The sequence below is a fragment of the Grampus griseus genome (assembly GCF_964374135.1).
Source record: "Grampus griseus genome assembly, chromosome: 17".
Classification (NCBI taxonomy): domain Eukaryota; kingdom Metazoa; phylum Chordata; class Mammalia; order Artiodactyla; family Delphinidae; genus Grampus; species Grampus griseus.
This window is the reverse complement of record NC_139011.1, coordinates 52503481-52523499: the sequence shown is the minus strand read 5'-3', so window position 1 is coordinate 52523499 and position 20019 is coordinate 52503481. Positions and strand designations below refer to the sequence as shown.

General features: G+C 35.0%; 1 protein-coding gene across 2 annotated transcripts in view; it reads left to right on the top strand.

Moving 5' to 3' along the window:
* Positions 1 to 20019, top strand: part of WWP1 (WW domain containing E3 ubiquitin protein ligase 1) — a 115198-nt gene that overhangs the window by 40821 nt on the left and 54358 nt on the right. For both annotated transcript variants that reach the window (XM_082674618.1, XM_082674619.1), the window contains exons 4-8: positions 2528 to 2666; positions 3314 to 3438; positions 12486 to 12623; positions 12720 to 12786; positions 15817 to 16001. In XM_082674618.1, the coding sequence (XP_082530744.1) occupies positions 2528 to 2666; positions 3314 to 3438; positions 12486 to 12623; positions 12720 to 12786; positions 15817 to 16001 (654 nt within the window). The remainder of the gene's footprint in view (positions 1 to 2527; positions 2667 to 3313; positions 3439 to 12485; positions 12624 to 12719; positions 12787 to 15816; positions 16002 to 20019) is intronic.

Below are 20019 nucleotides of genomic sequence, written 5' to 3'. Positions count from 1 at the left end.
TACCATATGACCTAGCAATTCCACTCCTAGGTATATGCCAAGAAAATGAAAACATACGTCCACACAAAAACTTGTACGTGAATGTTTTTTTTTGGTTTGTTTTGTTTTTTTTCCATAACTACTCATTTTATTTATCTCACAACACACACATAGGACAGTCTCATAATAATAGTATTAATACTATCATGATGCATAAGATTATTGAAGACACTTGTGTCTGCCAGGCATCCTGAAAAAACCTGGTTAACTTCTAGGGCTGTTCTTTTTTTCAATTTTTTTTTTTTTTTTTACTCTGCAAAACACTCATAACATAAAATTTATCGTCTTATCCATTTTTAGTGTACATTCAGTGGTATTAATTACATTCATAATGTTGTGCAACCATCATCACCATCCATCTTCATAACTCTTCATTTGTAAAACTGAAACTCTACATGCATTAAACAATAACTCCCCATGCTCGCCCCCAGCCCTTGGTGGCTACCATTCTACTTTCTGTCTCTGTGATTTTGACTATTCTCAGTATCTCATGTAAGTGGAATCATATAGTGTTTGTCTTTTTGTGACTGGCTTACTTCATTTAGCATAATGTCCTTAAGGTTCATGCATGTTGTAACATATTGCAGAATTTCCTTCCTATTTAAGGCTATGTATATACCATGTTTTGCTCTTTCATCCTTCTTTTGATGAACAATTGTGTTGCTTCCACATTTTAGCTATTGTGAATAAAGCTCTTATGAACATAGGTGTGCAAACATCTCTTTGGGACCCTGCTTTTGATTCTTTTAGGTCTATACCTAGAAGTGGAATTGCTGGATGATATGGTAATATGTACAGTATACAAAGGTTCTAATTTCTCTACATCCTCACCAGTACTTGTTTCTGTTTTTTCGATAGTAGCCATTCTAATGGATGTGAGGTGGTATCTCATTTTGGTTTTGATTTGCGTTTCCCTAATGATTGGTGACACTGAACATTTTTTTCATGTGCTTACTGGCCATTCATATATCTTCTTTAGAGAAATGTCTGTTCAAGCCCTTGTTTTTGAATCAGGTTGTTTGTCTTTCTGTTGTTATATTTTTGGTGTCCTCTATATATTCTGGATATTAATTTTTTTTTTTTTTCCTACTGAAGGCCCAGCCCTTTCCTCTACTGACCATCTTGTTCCCTCCCTCCTTTTTTTTTTTTTTTTTTAACATCTTTATTGGGGTATAATTGCTTTACAATGGTGTGTTAGTTTCTGCTTTACAACAAAGTGAATCAGTCATACATAAACATATGTTCCCATATGTCTTCCCTCTTGCGTCTCTCTCCCTCCCACCCTCCCTATCCCACCCCTCCAGGCTGTCACAAAGCACCGAGCCAATATCCCTGTGCCATGCAGCTGCTTCCCACTAGCTATCTCCCTTACTACGTTTGTTAGTGTGTATATGTCCATGACTCTCTCTCGCCCTGTCACAGCTCACCCTTCCCCCTCCCCATAACCTCAAGTCCGTTCTCTAGGAGGTCTGCGTCTTTATTCCTGCCTTACCCCTAGGTTCTTCATGACATTTTTTTTTTCTTAAATTCCATATATATGTGTTAGCATATGGTATTTGTCTTTTTCTTTCTGACTTACTTCACTCTGTATGACAGACTCTAGGTCTATCCACCTCATTACAAATAGCTCAATTTCGTTTCTTTTTATGGCTGAGTAATATTCCATTGTATATATGTGCCACATCTTCTTTATCCATTCATCTGATGATGGGCACTTAGGTTGTTTCCATCTCCGGGCTATTGTAAATAGAGCTGCAATGAACATTTTGGTACATGACTCTTTTTGAATTTTGGTTTTCTCAGGCTATATGCCCAGTAGTGGGATTGCTGGGTCATATGGTAGTTCTGTTTGTACGTGAATGTTTATAGCAGTATTATACACAGTAGCCCAAAAGTGGAAACAACCCAAATGTCTATATCAACTGCTGAGTGGATAAATAAAAAGTGGTATGCCTATACAGTGGAATATTATTTGTCAATAAAATGAATGAAAATACTGGTACATACTACAACATGGATGAACTTTGAAAGTATGCTAAGTGAAAGAAGCCAGTCACAAAAGACCATTTCATTTATATGAATTGTCCAGAATAGGCAAATCTATAGAGACAGAATAGGTTAATAGTTGCCTAGGGCTGGTGGGGAGGAAGTGGGATGGAATAGGAGGGTGACTGCTTAATGATATGGGGTTTCTTTTGGGGGTAATGAATATGTTTTAAAATTACTTACGGTGATGGTTGCACAACTCTGTGAATATATTAAAACTATTGTGCAGTTTAAATGGGTGAATTATATGCTATGTGAATTACTTCAATAAAGCTGTTAAAGTCAAATGGTTCTCAGGCATTAACAGTAGCCCTTTTATATTGTTTCTCCATCCTGCCAGTGAAAATAGTTTGAGTTGCACAAGACGCACAATTCCATTTTTATTGATTTATACTACTTTGTGGCTAAATATATTCACTAGTGATTATCATGTTTCTGTTAGTTTCTAGTGCCAAACTAAAAAGAAAAAAGAACTGGTTTGGAACAGCAATATATACAGAAGTAGTTGTAGATGGAGAAAGTAAGAAAACAGCAAAATCCAGTAGTTCTTCTAATCCAAAATGGGATGAACAGCTAACTGTGTAAGTATCTGGTATATAAAGAATGCAAAATTTTTAAAAGAGAGTGTGCTTCTTGGAATGTTTTTCTTTTGGTGGTATTTTTTGGGTTTTTTTGGTAAGATGACTTCAGAGTAAGGAATGCTATTTTTTAGTGTGACTAGACAATTTTAAGTATGAAAAAAATTTTGGTTTCTTTGATTTTATTTAGAAATGAAGCGTAATAGTCCTTGTTTTTGCTTTACAAACTAATGTTTTCCATATAGCGATATTTTTTCTTATTGTCTTATAAAAATAAATAGGGTAGAAAATCATTTGGCATTTCTGAAATATAATGTTATAAATTTGTGTATAGTAAAAGTGTTATAACCAATGCAATCAACTGTCTTAAATCTTTAGGTATTAGTTCAAGTAGAAATTGTGTTATTTTGAAGTCTTAATAAGACATTTGATGTATTGCTGGTGCTTTGGTTTGTTAATTACAAAAACTTTTAATCTGGGTATTAAAGTCCTAATGTACTTGAAAGTAAATATTTGTTTTTATTTATAATTCATGTGGTTTACTGTTTCATATAATATTTTTTCCTCAAATAAACTGAATTTATGGCTTTTCAGAATTATTGAAGTAAACCGTACTCTCCTGTATATTTGTTATAATTTTACTCTTACAGAAATGTGACCCCACAGACTACATTGGAATTTCGAGTTTGGAGTCATCACACTTTAAAAGCAGATGCTTTATTAGGAAGAGCAACAATAGATTTGAAACAAGCTCTGTTAATACACAATAGAAAATGTAAGTTTTTTGTTCTAGTCTTTGTTCCTTTAAAAGTTTATTTTAGACACTTTGAAAATATTCTGAAGTCCAAAAGCAAAAAAAAAAAAAAGTTTTGTATTTATAAAGGAGGACTTCATTTATTGCCTATGATTGCTTTTAAGTTTATAGCATTATATGAAATAGGAAATATTTACCCTGGCATTTCTCTGTCCAACAAATTTATACAAAATAATCCCAGCCATCCATGAGTATACCCAGTTATCAGTGACCATCAGTGATTTATTATATACATAAAGACTTGAAAAAAATGATCATTATCTGAACCTACTCTACTTTGTTTCTTGGCTAATAACAATTTTGTTTGTACAAAATAAATTCTAACTCTTAAAGTTTCTTTTTTTATTATCTAACTAGTTCATTTTAGAAAATATGGAGAATATAGAAAATCACAGAGGAATATAAAAATTATCTGTAATTTTTACTATCCAAGGATAACCCTTCCCAATAATTTGGTCTCTCATTCATAGATGTAAATTTTTTTTCTTCTTTGTATCTACTGGTTTATTCTCTTCTTTTTTTCATTTAAAAATATAATATGAGCGTTATGTTTCCATCATATTAAATTTTTCTAGTGTGAGGATTCTTAAAGTAGTTTAAGCTTCAATTATTTGTAAACTCCCTATCATGGTATGCAAAAACTTGGGGATATATACATGTATTTCTGATTCTGAGGAGAGTTCATTGCTTTTATCAAATTCTCAAAATACTGTGTGATCCAAAGAATATTAAAAACTGGACTCATAGTTTATGATTTAACTAATTTATTATTTGATATTTAGGTTTCTAATAGTTCACTCAAACTAATACCGCTCTAAATCTTTATGTTCATCTTATTTCCTTGGAAGTTTTCTTACTCCTAACAGATGTGCTAGGTTAAGGGTTAAAATGCTAATTTTTAAGATAAGTTAATTTTTTGAAAGTTTTTAACAAAAAAAATTCATGTGTAACTGAAAAATCTGTTTTTGGACATAAAGAGTTATATGAGTCAAGAAAATGTAAAAGCCATACTAGTTTTTATGTACAGTGATTTTTTTAAAAAAATCTTCTTTTAAGTACTGAAAGTTTAATTCCCTGCTATGTTATGGCTTTTGGTCATTCAATTCATCTTGGTTACAGAAATAAGTAGTAGGTCTTGTAAGCATACAGTACCTTGCTTGGTCTGATGGTGGCTGGATTTGTACTTTTTTCCGGGCTCTATGACATTATTGGTATAAATATGTCATACTTCAGTTAACCTATGTTATTTCAGAATTGATTATTTGGTTTCAACTATTTATATGCTATTTCTGCTCTGGATTAAGCTTTTGCATGGGACCTCTTTTCTAGTACAAAAGTTATTTCTCATAATCTCACAACCCAGAGATAATGAGTGCTAATATTTTGATGAATTTTTGTCTACACGTGTATGTGTATAATAATCGAGATCATACTCAGTTTCATGTTCTTCTTAGCTCTCAGTGTTATATCATGTGCATTTCTCTGTGTAATTCAGTGGTATTCTTTGAAAGCTAATTTAGTAGTTTCATAATGTTTTATCACAAACTGTAATTTTTAAACCATGCTCATACTGTTGCCATTTAGATTGTTTCCAAATCTGTTATATTAGACTGTACTGAACCTTCATAACAGATTATAATATTTATCTGCCAAAGTAATTTTGTAGGAAGGTTGTAATGTCTATATACTTGGAATTGAAACTCTTATAAATTGTATAAACTTAAAGCTATCTCTCATGATTTAATTGAGCAGAATATGCTCAGAGGAAAAACAAAATTTTATAAACATTCGTACATGTCTGAAGTCAGTGGCTTCAGAAATCGTAGTAGCAGCATCTTATACACCTTAGGCAGTCAGTAATTTTTTTTTTCTTTTGAAAATTGAAAAATGTATTAGTTTTCCAGGGCTGCCATACCAAAATACCACAGACTGGGTCGCCTAAACCAGGGGTCCCCAACCCCTGGGCCATGGACCAGTAGCGGTCCGTGGCCTCTTAGGAACCGGGCCTCACAGCAGGAGGTGAGTGGTGGATGAGCGAACGAAGCTTCATCTGCTGCTCCCCATGGCTCGCATTATTGCCTGGACCATACCCCCACCCCCACCCCCACCCCCCCAGTCTGTGGAAAAATTGTCTTCCATGAAACTGGTCCCTGGTGCCAAAAAGGTTGGGGACCGCTGGCCTAAACAACAGAAATGTACTTTCTCACAGTTCTGGAAGCTAGAAGTCTGAGATCAAGGTGTTGACAGGGTTGGTTTTGTCAGAAGACTCTCTTCTTTGCTTGTAGATAGCCATCTTTGCCTTATATCGTCACATTGTCTTCCCTGTGCGTGTGTGTATCCATATCCAAATTACCTGTTCTTAAAAGGACACCAGTCATATTGGATTAGGGCCACCGTGATGACCTCATTTTAACTTAATTATCTCTTTAAAGATCGTGTTTCCAAATAAAGTCACCTTCTGAGGTACCAGAGGTTAGGACTTAAACATATGATAAACATATGAATGGGATGGGGTTGGGGGGGGACACAATTCAGCCTATAACAAAAGGGAAGTAAATTAATTTCAAAAATTTAAAGCTGTGATAGAATCATAGTGCTTTAAAGGCAGACTTAAATGCCTGTGGGCATTAATCCCAGTCACTTATTTCACTGATTAAATAAATTAATCTAAGTGAATTGCTCAAGCAAGAAGTAATTGCAGTTTTGACTAGAGCACAGGTTTTCTTATTCTTAGTTGCTTAATTTTGAATAGAAGTAATGGGAAGTTAACATGGTTCTAGACAACCTGTAGAATTTATAAACGTACTCATAATTGATAAAATCCTTGGTTGTCTTTGATTCAGCCTCTTGGTTTAGCACTTGAACATGTCTCTCTTCAAATTTATGAGGCTAATTTCTTCCTATACTCAGGGCCTTGACATTTTTTCTCATAAGTTCATGTTTTGATGTATCCCTTCTCCTGATATATTTGGGGTAAGGGCAGAGGATTAATTCATTTGAATAGGTTGTTTTTTTCTGAATATATTTACTTTCAACCTTCATGGTATAGTATGAATTGTTACAGTCATCCGTAGCCTTAAATAAAATTCTCAGCTAATCCAATATAAAACCATCTGTATTTTCCCAGTAAAAATCCGACTGCAACTTACTAGGGAAGTTCTTTCACTTCTTCACATTTAAATCCTAGCGAGCCTTCAAGTTCTTAACCTGAATTTGTTTTGTGTAATAAGCCTAGTTGGATGGCGTCCAAACCCATGCAATCCTCTGATACTTTGTCTCAGAACTTCTGTGGATTTAAGCCATCATTTGCACCTCAGCCTTTAGTTAGTTATGTGTTGGGATCACTTGAACACTGTTCTAAATTATGGAAATTATTTCATTGGCTTTGCAGAAATATGTGGTATTTTTAGCTCTTTTTTTTTATGTCAGTAGCAGTAGATACTGATATATGAGGTATATTTCTTTCTCTCAAACCTACTATTTCTTAAATTGCAAAGGAAAAATCCTGTTGTCAAAGAAAAAGCCAAACACTAGTGGTAAGGACATATTTTAATCAGTAATATACTTTTGCAATAAGGAAGAGAGTCCAGCTTGATCTGAACTCAGCTTCAGTTTATACAGAGGTAATTGGGCCTTTCAAAGGAAGAATGAAGGAGTAGAAAGAGGGGTGAATGGAAGCTAAGTGGAGTTAGGGAAGTGAAAAATTACAAGAGTTGATCAGTGTGAATGCAGTTAGGCCAGCTTTCTCTATTATTGAGAATTTTATTCTCCCACAGAGACTAAGACTGACTAAGATCCATCCTTCCTGATGATTACATTTCAGACAAATAGCTTTCAGGTCCCTGAGTAGGAGACACATATACATCTTAAAGGGACAGAGGAAGGATCCACCATTATAAGCTGTTTTAATAAATGCTTTTAGAAAGGGTGGCCTGTCACAGGTGTTGCCTTGATCAAACAGTAAATTCTTTCAAGGCTGGCTAGGGTCTCCTTGAGTTGTTAGAAGTCTTTTAACTTTGGGGAGAGTAGGGTGGATAAAATCTTTTGTGCTGAGAGTTTGCAGTATTTATGGGCCAAGGTTGAGGCCTAGTGGAGAAGGTGCCTCAGAGGAGCCTGAATTGAATTTGGGCCAGGAGAAAATCTTTGTCATCATATTCATGGGTGAACAGTGTAAGAATAGTGTAGCTAATTCCAAGGTTGAAGTGAATACAGAACTTCATTTTATATTTCAATTTTGAAACTGACAGAGCCACTTTAAACATTCCAGAGAGGAGTCAGATGGCTGCCTTTCAAACACTGGAATTGCACTGTTTTTTTTTTATTTTTTAATTTTTTATGGTGTTAGTAGCTTTTGTCAACAAAAGTATTTTGAAATCCATTAAAATCACTTCAAATTGAATTATGTCCAAAATGATTTTACAGTGAAAATTATCTCTTTACATTAAATGGTAGGGAAACAGAGCAGAGAAATGTGTCATTTATGATAGAAGACAGAGCATAGTCAAATTTAAGTTTATTAAAGCAGTTTCTTTTAGCCTTATTTACTTAGTCAATACTAGTTATTTGTTTAGTTTACTAAGTCTTAAGTTCTCTTTTTAAAATTCACTTAGCATCAGCACAAACTAAGATATTTTAAGCCAAGGTTTTGAACAAACAGTTTTTTCATTACTGGTGATAAATGCATTTCTGTTCTTTAGAAGGATTTTTAGGATTGAAATTACTAGGTGAAAGGGAATGAACAGTTTTAAGCCTCTAGCTATGCATGGCTGTCTAGTTGCTTTCCTGAAAAGTTACAATAATTTGTACACAAAATGTAGCATCTGAGAGTGCCCATTTGGAAATATACGCTCCACTAATAGATTAAAAAAATGTATATTTTTCTTACCAGAGTATTTCTTTAACTATTAATAAAGTCAGATGTTTATTGATCATTCGTATTTCATCATTTGTGATTGTCATGTTCTTTGTACATTTTTTATTGATTTCGTTTTTTCCTCACTGATTTATAAAAGCTCTTAGTTTTTTCTCCCAATCATTTGCCTCTATATTTGTCCCCAGTTTTGATTTATAGAAGTTTAATATTATTTCAGTCATTAAAGTTTATTCATTTTCCATTGTTATTATTCTCAAAGAATCCTTTCCAGTCCTTATATTTAATAGTTATCTATTTTCTTCCACATTTTTTACTTTATTTTTACTTTAATTTCTTTTATAAATTCTGAAATTTATTTTGTTACATGATAGAAGATGGGAACCTAACACATTGACTCATAGTATGATATAATAGAAAGACTTAGGATTCAGAAGACCTGGTTATTCCTGGGATTGTTACTACAAGCTTTTGTAGCCTAATGTACTCGTTCTTTTCTCAAATTCTGTTATAATACATTCCTATATTATATAATGTATATAATACGTTCTGTTATAATACATTCCTATCTTCTGCTATTTCGTACATTTGTGTAGTCCCCTCCCACGTTGAAACAGAGATGGTCTGTATGACCAATAGAATATGCAGAAGTAATGGTATACGACCTCCAAGACTTGGTCAGTGAAGACATTTCAGCTTTTGCCCTGGTCTCTTAGATTACTCACTCCGGGAAGAAAGTCACTGCTGTGAAGACTCTCCACAGGTCTGTAGAGGGGCCCAAGTGGAGAGGAACTGAGGCTTCTTCTCAGCAGTCAATCCCAAATTGTCAGCTCTGTGTACGAGCTACCCTTTAGGCAGATTTTCCCACCCCTCCCAAATTCCTGGCCCACAGAAACTGTGAGCAGTATTAAGTGACTCTTGTTATTTTAAGTGACTGAATTTTAGGATAATTTGTTACTTAGCAGTAGATAATACTGTGTGCAAGAAAAAAATAGCTTCAGAATGTGACTCTGAGTTAAATCTAATTCTGTAAAATGTCTTGAAAACCAAGATCTTTGAAGATCTGTTGTTTTCTGTGGGGACAGAGAGAGTGAAAGAAAGAAAGAATAAATTGATTTCCATGATGAAAGAATAAATTGTCTAGTCATATATGTAGCTTCCTAGAAACTCAGGTTCAGACTGTTCTTTTCCCCAATTAAAACTAAGGAAGAATGTCCAGGAGGTAGGAAATAATCAGCTACTGCCTGCCTTGTAAGTTTCCTGAGGATGGCTCTATCTTAATAGTTTATTTTAAATTTTATTAAGCACCTACCTTCTGTCAGATACTGAGGATACATCACTGAATTAGCTGAATAAGATCTCTGCTCTATTGGAGACTTCAGTTTAGTTGGGGAGATGGACCCCGCTGCGCCCCCCCCTTCCAATTCTGGTGGTAAGTCCATTGAAGGAAATAAGTGGAGTAATGGTAGGGAGGAGGTCTACTTTAGGCTGGTCAGGGTTTATCCTGCTTTCCCAGAGTGCACTATCCGCCACACACTAGGCAATCACATATTGAATGGATGAATATGTCTGAGTTGGCTTGTTTATACTGTAATAGAATAATACCCTCATATTCCAGCCCTTCCCAACACACACGTAGAGAGAATTATTTATGTGATAAGTCCTCCCAATTTTATGACTCAGAAATGTTATATCCCAATCTTCCATGTTATAATTGTGAAAGGCTAGATGTTATGAACAACCTCCCACTGCAGAACAGTTAGGTCCTGGATAGGACGAGTTTCTGTGGCATTGATGAGTTTCGCAAAGAGGCAGGGGTGGTCTCCAAGGGCCCCGTTCTTCCGGAAAAAAAAAAAAAAAAAAAAAAAAAAGACAAAACCTTATGAACTAGAGTTAGTTTAGTGGATGATGCTGATAGCACTTTTGGCTGACAGCCAGCTAGGGGAGCTGAGCTTAGACTCCTGTAGTCTTGACTCTTGGGGTGCCCTCACACCACTGAAAGAATAAGAAACTGACCCCGCCTGTACTAAAGCCCAAAGATTACCCTTAGATTAATATCAGAAAATTAACTCAGCATCAAAGATCACAAATTGTAAGAAGCCACCCATAAGCAGAGGTTGGCAAACATTTTCTGTAAAGGACCAGATGGTAAATATTTAGGCTTTGCAGGTCATATAATCTCTGTTGCACCTATTCGGCTCTTCCATTGTAGTTGGAAAGCAGCCATAGAAAATATGTACATGAATGAGCATGGCTGTGTTCAACTAAAACCTTATTTACAAAAACAGGTAATGGGCCAGATTTGGCCTATGGTCTATAGTTTGCTGGCCCCTGGATTCATTGATATCCAAAGAAGGATGATAAAGAGGAGGTCATGCTTTCATCAAAGTGAGATTCATGACACCAAAGACAAAAAAAAGCAGCTATGGAGAAAAACAGGTCATTTGCAAAGATTTGTAAATCAGGCTTACATAATTAGCAGTAATAGGATAAGATGGTGGAAAAATATCTTCAAAGAGTTGAGAGATCATTATCAATACAAAGTCGGCATGTCCAACAAATCTTGCAGGATGAGACTCCAAACATTTACAGATTTTAAAAAAATGAGAGAATTTACTACCAAGAGACCTACTTTAAAGTGATTTTTTAAGGCTATTCTTTTTTTTTTTAATTTTTATTGGAGTATGGTTGATCTACAATGTAGTGTTAGTTTCAGGTGTACAGCAAAGTGAATACATATATCCACTCTTTTTTAGATTCTTTTCCCATATAGGCCATTCTTTAAGAATCTACTCAAAGCCTATTGAGTAAAAGGCTATTCTTTAAGAATCTACTCAAATAGCTAAATATTTTAGGAACGAGAGCTGAACCTCCAAATTCCAGATACTTTAAATAGAGAAAGGTGACAAAAATGAAATAGAATGGTAGTCAATATAGTTTTCTTCAGACATAGATTATTAGAATCTAGATAAAACTGAAATTCATGGTTTTGTAGGGTTGGGGTTTTTTTTTTTTTGGTACTTTAATATTAATATGTCCTCTAGTTTCTCTGTTTTTATTAATGTTGATTTTGTGATGTGGAGTGGAAATGAGGTTTATGGTGGTGAAAATGGTTGGGGTAGGTCTTCTACAAGGTTTTCTTTATTACATGGTTTTTAAATTTTTTGCAAAGAATTCCTGTCTAATGGTTAGTTGTTACAGATTTTTTTTTTTGTCTTATATTTTCTGTACTTGGGTAACTAGTCAATATGTTTGTGCTAGACATTTGGTAAATGGAAAAAAAAACCCAACAAATTTGTTAAATATAGGAGGGACCAAAGTCAAGGACATAATCTAAGAAGAAATATGTTTCATGATTTCAGAAGTGAAGATCAGATTGAAGTAACTGGCCTCATTTTGGATAATAATGGGATCACTAATACTTTTGATATGTATTCTGTGGGATAGGAGAAGTTGAAGCAAAATGACTTTGAGTTTAAGTAAGAATTAGATATCCTAATAATAGGAAGAAATATTTGGCCTTATATGAAAAAGAAATAATAAACTATTACCATTTATTGAGCACTTACTGTGTGTCAGATGTGGTGCTAAGAACTTTCTCTGTGGCTTTGCATTTGGACCTTATGACAGTTCCTTTAGTTTGATGCTTCTATTATCTCCATTTTGTAATGAGGAAACTGAGGCTTTAGGTAGCTTGACTACTTTGACTACTTACTCAAATACAGCTAGAAGTTCCTGAGCTGGGATTAAGAACCAAACCCCCTGACTCTCCTGCAGAAATTTTGCCTTAACCACAAGTCTTATGTGGTACCTTGGGACAAAGAACAAGTTTAGGCAATTGCTGAGCTTATTATCTAGATATATTTGTATATTCTCAGAGGTTTATGCTGTGCAAAGGGGCAATTAAAGGTGATATTGAAAGTATGTGGTAGAGGGAAAGGAGTTATTCAACTAGGTGAGAAAGGAAGTGATTCTGGTGTAGTATAGAAGGGCCCATAGATAAAAACACATATAATTCTTTCCACATGTAGCCGTCAAGCACTGAATTAGAGTAATTCTTGATATGTAGTTTTGATTTCTAAAACATATTTTTGTATATAACAAAAGTGTTTAAATTAGGGGTTTTTTTTCCCCCTAGTGGAAAGAGTGAAAGAACAATTAAAACTTTCCTTGGAAACCAAGAATGGTGTTGTGCAAACTGGTGAATTAACAGTTGTGCTTGATGGACTGGTGATTGAGCAAGAAAATAGAACAAACAGCAGCTCATCCCCAACCAGTAAGCTAATAACTTCATGTGTTTTCAAAATTTGAAGGAAAAAAAAAACAGCAAGAAGTATATAAAAACCTAGTGTCTTTCTTTTTTGTCATTCAGTGGAAATACAGCAAAATGGTGATGCCTTACATGAAAATGGAGACCCTTCGGCAAGGACAACCACCAGGTAGAATGTTTTATTTTAGTATTTGTGACAAAGTAATTAACATTTCCCACATATGAAGTTTTAAACCTTAGTTTAGAGTTTGCCATAGAATTTAAAAGCTTGTATCTAAGCATATCATTTGGTTGAATTCTTATCAAAGTAGTTTTTAGAAAAATAACAGCTTTAATGAGATAATACACATATCATAAGAATAACGTGTATATTTCAGTGGTTTTTAGGTTAACAGAGTTGGGTAACCATCACTGCTGTCTAATTTCAGAACATTCTTACCATCTTCAAAAAGAAACTCTGTACACATGAACATTCTCTCTCCATCCCTCTTTCCTCCCAGCTCCTGCAGCCACTAATCTTCTGTCTCAGTGGATTTGCCTGTTCTGGCCATTTCTTGTAAATGGTATCATATAATATATGATATTTTGTTACTGGCTTCTTTTACTTAGCATAAGGTTCATCCATGTTGTAGCAAGTGTCAGAACTTCATTCTTTTTTATTGGAAATGTATTTTAAAAATCTGTATTTAGGCATATTTTATCAGTAAATAGAGTCAGATAATGTGGGGAAATGGTCATCTTATTGCTGTCTGAATTGGCAGCTTCCTGTAATCACTAGAAGATAGATGGTGCACAGATTGCGGTCTCCCCTCAGAGATCATTCTGCCATCTCTGTGATTCCCATATGTTCACATTTGATGACAGTTAATAGAGACTTCCTGTTTGAAATAATTTGTATTAGAATAAAAGCATGTAATAGCTCAAATATAGTGGAATGAACACCTGAAAATATATTGCTGTAAAATTGACTTGTTGCATTTGAAAAAGCATGCCAGTATATGACAAAGTGTGACTTTCATTAATCTGCAGTTACTAATATTACTCCTAAATTGCCATTAAATGATTTTCATAGAGCACTTGAACAGATCAGTATGTCTTCTGAATATATATTTGGCTTAAATTTATTTAGTATCCACATTATAATTTACACTGAGAAAATTCAGGACTGAAAGGGTACAACAGGTAGATTAAAATGCATTAGCGTGTGTGCATCTATATATATGTACATATATATATCTGTTCTTAATAATTTTTGAAATACAATTTTAGATGGATAAAGGAGCTTGAATCACTACCAAGCTAAAACCTAATATTGTTTATTGTATAGTAACACATTTTGAATCAAAGATTAGTTCTACAAGCACCAGGAGAACTTGAGTTGGGTTCTTTTACTTGGACTGCCAGATCACTGATCCTTGCTGGGTGTCTTGGGAGGGGTGTACAAATCAAAATCACTTGGGAAATTTTTCAAAACCTCACCTGCCTGAAGTTCCTCAACACATCTCATTCCAAATATGTAGGTGACAAGGGAAAGTATCGTTTATCGTCCAGATACTTACTGAGTGCCTGTTTGGTGCCAGACACTAGTCTAGGCACTAAGGATACAGTCCTGTTCCTGTGAAATTTTCATTTTGGTGGGATAGAGGTAGTCAGTAAACAAGTGAAGAAATAAATTAGCTAATTGGAGATAGCAATAAGAACTATGAAGTCATTGAAACACAGGACAGGGTGACAGGAATGTAAAGAAGCCTGTTTTAAAGAGAAATGTCAGGGGATCATCTCTGAGGAAGTGCCATTCGAACTAAAATTAAAAGGCCAAAAATGTACCATCCATGGAGAGATTTCAGGGAAGAGCATTCCAGACAGAGGAAATAACAAGTAAAAAGACCCTATTTCTAGTTAATTTATGCTCTGCAGACTCTTATAACTCTAGAATATATTTAACCTTTCTTTGATAATCTTCTAAGTCATTATAATTTTACTCCCTGTGTCTAATAATTTATAGTAAACATTTGAAGACTTTTCAGCATGATTTTCATATAAAATTAATTTACTAGTATGTCTCCTGCAAGGTGGGCAAGGAAGAACTTGGAGAGAAATAGATCAGAGAGATAGATGGGGTGGGACAAACAACTGAGATGTGATCTGATTTATATTTTTTTAAAAATTAAGGCTGCTCTCTGGAGAAGAGATCCAGGGTGACCTGTGTATATGGAAAAGCTCTCTTGGTCACTTACATGGTATTGCCTAACTCCCTGCCAAAGTGTTTGATTTTGTAGTTGTAGATACATTTATTGTAGTATGAATGCACTGTAAATTCTTCTAACTCTGGGATATAATATTTCGCTTTTTCTGATCATCATGTACTCATTATTTTAGTGCTAGTACATAATAACTTGTGATCAATTTTTTAAGAATTTTTTGGTCTTTCAGTATTCAATAAAATTCCAATAAACAGTTTGGAATTGATTTTTATAAGTTTCATGACCTTTTTGAAAATACTTTCAGAGCATTTTAAAATAAATATTAATATTCTTAAGCCTATTTAAGTCTATTTAAGACTATTTAAAATGTACAAATTGAACATTGGTTTGAGGGACTGAATTCATTTTGACTTAGTATATTTGTATATCTCAATATATTGATACATTTATCTTATAGTGTGTATACACTTAGAACCGAAAGTAATTTAAACTTTAATATAGCAAAGTATGTAATAAAATGTAAAAAATAACCTGTTAGAAAAGTAATCAGGGTATCTTTTGTTCATTACCTTTTATACCTATCATTTTGCTTCAATGTTAAGAGCTTGGTAAATATTTCTTATGAAACTTCTGATGAAAAGTTATTTAATTGTGGACTTCCCTGGTGGCACAGTGGTTGGGAGTCCGCCTGCCAATGCGGGGGACACAGGTTTGAGCTCTGGTCCAGGAAGATCCCACGTGCCGCAGAGCAACTAAGCCCGTGCACCACAACTACTGAAGCCTCTGTGCCTAGAGCCTGTGCTCCGCAACAAGAGAAGCCACTGCAATGAGGAACCCATGCACTGCAACGAAGAGTAACCCCCGCTCGCCGCAACTAGAGAAAGCCCACACGCAGCAATGGAAACCCAACGTGGCCAAAAATAAATAAATAGATAGGTTATTTAATTGTACTTAATTCATTGAAGTAAGGCTTTTTTTCTTTTTTTTTTTTATAGGTTGGCTGCTGAAGGTACTAATGGAATAGATAATCACGTACCTACAAACACTGTAGTACAAAACTCATGCTGTTCATATGTAATTAATGGAGACAACACACCTTCATCTCCATCTCAGGTTGCTGCCAGACCCCAAAACACACCAGCTCCAAAACCACTCACATCTGAGCCTGCCAATGACACTGGTAAGCATGGCTGCTTATGACACATTGTTTAAATGAAAATGAAATTAAATTTTATTATCTATACCTGTACTTTTCTTATCGTACAATCTTTCTTAATCTTCAGTTTTATAAAATGAACGTGAAGATTGCAATACCTGCAATTTTTTCTAGTAATTTGAATTTTTCTAGATTATTTAGGAAGATATTCCAAAAATGTATTAGTTTAGAAATAACCACACATTTCACTAAGCAAGTACTTACTTGATAGCTAGATTCTTAGGCTGTATGCTACAAAAAATACTATTTAATTCATAATATAGAATATATTTCTAAAAGAACTTGAGGGAATTCATTGATTTGTTAGTAATGAATGGTTCCTAACCTTTTACCATACAAATATTTACTTCTTGGCACATAACTTAGTAGTAAAATGTACTGTGAGCTGATGTAACTCTCCAAAAGTTTTATATTTTCTAAGAGTAACTGTTATTCTATTATAGAAGGACTGCCTAAGGAAGACTTTTTTCTATAATCCTGTCTTTCGATGGATTCAGCTGTAATATTCATAAATCATTTTTTGTTTGATCTTTATAAATTAACTCAGATGAATTTCTTTCTTTTTTTTTTTTGCGATACTCGGGCCTCTCACTGTTGTGGCCTCCCCCGCAGCGGAGCACAGGCTCCAGACGCGCAGGCTCCGTGGCCATGCCTCACGGGCCCAGCCGCTCCGCGGCATGTGGGACCCTCCCGGACCGGGGCACAAACCCATGTCCCCTGCATGGCAGGCGGACTCTCAACCACTGCGCCACCAGGGAAGCCCCAGATGAATTTCTTGAAACTCAAATCTTAGGACTTGCTTCAGATTACTAGCGTATGTCTTGGGGCTAGAGTTGGAATCCTATTTTTTTCATTCCGGAGCCTATATTCTTTCCTTCATCTATTTATGGGAAAGTATTAAAAAGTAGAAACATGTAAGGAAGTAATTTAGTAATTAAATGAAAATAGATGGGTTTATAGATAAGACTATTGTATATTTATACCCAAGATTGGGGGGATATTTACCATGCATTTGGTGAGATTTTGTAAATGTGGGAACGGACATGAATGGTTTTTTGAAAATGTAATTTATTAATGCTGCCCTTTTTTTAAAAAAGATAGACTTAAAGATCCTAAGTACCCACAATAAGTAGACTTATTAGTCATTAATTTAAGGTGTCTGGAAAATGCAGAGAAGATAAACACAGATAAACAGGGTGAAATTAGTGAGCAGAATGCATTTATTTTCTGATTCTGGTATCCTTTCTGGTAAGAACATTTGCCTCAGATTTATTAGCAAAAGGGAAAAGGAAACATTTTAGATTATTCAGGATTGTCTCTAAATTAAGAACAGACCAGTTAAAATAGCTCCTATTGGGAATTTCTGGGCGGTCCAGTGGTTAGGATTCGGCGCTCTCACTGCCGGGGCCCTATTTGATCCCTGGTCGGGGAACTAAGATCCCACAAGGCTTGCGGCCAAGAAAAACCAAAAAGCAAAGAAAAAAACCGGCTCCTATTCCTGATATTCCATCTTTTTTTTTTTTTTTTTTCTGTGGTACGCGGGCCTGTCACTGTTGTGGCCTCTCCCGTTGCGGAGCACAGGCTCTGGACGTGCAGGCTTAGTGGCCGTGGCTCACAGGCCCAGCCACTCCGCGGCATGTGGGATCTTCCCGGACCGGGGCACGAACCCATGTCCCCTGCATCGGCAGGCGGACTCTCAACCACTGCGCCACCAATTGGAAGCCCAATTTCCTTATATCGAGCCATCTTTTAACTTATTCAGTTTCAGTTTTAGGGTTATATTACCCTTGCAGAATAAATTAAGGAACTCCTTTTTTCTTTTTCTCTACCAATGTACTATCACACGTCAGACAACATGGGGGTAATCTGTTCATTGAAGGCTTCAAAAAACTAACTGAGCCTGGTGCCTTTTGGAAGGATAGTATTAGATCTTTCATCACCTTTTCCATTTCTACTCTCATCTTTTCAATTTTTCTTTCTCCTGAGTGAGTTTAGTTAATATAGTTTAGACTTGTTGATATAAAGTTGTACATGGTATTCCAAACTATATTTTTCTTTATAAAATTTGGAAACGTTTATTTCATGGTTTCTCCAACTTTTCTGGTAAGAATTCATCTGAAGCATTTGTTAAAAATACAGATTCCCAGCCCCTTCCCTAGAGAATTCCCCTAGAGATTCAGTAATTCTAGAATGGAAACTGAGACCTGTACTTTTTATAAGATCCCAACTGATTCTGATCAGGTAAGTTAGGAAATTCTGATCTATTGTTCCTTTAATTCCTTTCCTTCTACCATTTTCCCCTAGCTCTGGAATTGAATGCTAAGCTCATTTATTGCTATTTGTTCTTATATCCTTGGATACTTCTTTTGCCATGTCAAATATTTGATACAAATATTTTCATTGCCCTTAGTTTCCCTAAAGTTTGTGATTTCATTATTTTTTTTTCTTTAACTTAATAATTAGTTTTCTTTTTAATCTTCTAAGCAAAATTGATTGTGGGTGGGGGAGAACTGTCATTTTTATGGACATATAAGCATCAATTTTCTCACCAGTAAAATGGGAATAATGCTGGTATCTGCCTCATAGCATTGTTCTGTTAAATAAGATAATCCTTAAAAAAATGTTTAACAAACTCTGCCAGACTTTTAGTAAACATTTCAATAAGTTGTATTTTGTTTTGTTTCTAGTTTTATTGAATTATAGTCAGAATGTCACCTTCTGATTATAGAATTGGGATTTTCCTTTGGTCTCTTACATGTCATTTTTTTCTAAGAATTCTTAGATTGTTTGGATGGAATATATATATAATGGAAACTCAAAACTACCTCTCTAACCCTGTAATTTAGAACAGGTGTATTGACTGTGTTATTAAATCCTTCATATACTTAATATTTCTACTAATGCTCTTTTTATCTGCCTAGTTTTGACAGAGGTATGTTCACTTTTTTCTCTGTGATTTGTCTTTATTTAACATTTATTGTTTTAGTATGCCAGGCATGTTGTAACTGTTGAAAATACAAAAGTGAACAAGTCTGACAGTGTTTGCATTCTGAACTCAATAAAAAAGAAATAAAAACAAATAAAATATTTCAGAACGTGAGAAAACAGTCTAATATGTAGCCTGGAGGGACGGTGGGGCAGGTTCAGCATTAAGTAAGATACCCCAGCACTGCCTTTCTGAAGGAGCGGTTGAGTCTGGACTCTGTGTGATAAGAAGCAGCTAGTCAGGAGCTATTCTGAGACGGTGGGAACAGCAAGTGCACGTCCCTGAATGGGAGGGCGTTTGTTCTATTCAAGGAACAGAAAGGAGACCATTTTGAGAAGTCAGGTGTACCTGTGGAGTAGACTGTGTAGAGTCTTTGTCATGAGCTGTGGTAAAGAGTTTGGAATTTATTCTGGTTGTAATGGGTATGTTTAATTACGGCGTGAAAACATCTGTGTATGCTTTTATAAGATTATTTTGGCTGCTGTTTGGAGAATGGATTGGAGTTGGACCGGAGAGGAAGCAGGCAGACCAATTAGGACGCTATTGCAGTAGAGTAAACAAGGAACGGTGGACAGAAGGGTAGTGGTGTAGACGGAGAGAAGAGCTGAGAGCACTTGCAGTTGAATTGTTGTAGGAGAGAAGTTTTTGCCTTGAACAACTGAAAGGTGCTATTTAATAATTAATTTTCTTCCTCTGTTTTTAACAGTTTGTGTAGCATGTGCTATGTTTTAGTAAGCCTAAGAGTTTATGATTCTTTCTTATTGGACTGGATTGTCTTTTGTCAAATATTACTCTTTTCCCATTTAGTGTTATTTTGCTTTGAAAATACTATTGCTAATCTTTTCTTTTTTTGGAAATTAATTTCTGCATTGTTGAAGAGTGAAAATTAAATAAGTAAATTCACTTTGACTATCATATATCAATTCTGAACATCATGTAAGAGACCCAGAATTTAGTCTCTCTGCACATTCTCTTTTCTTTTCTTCATGTTATCTA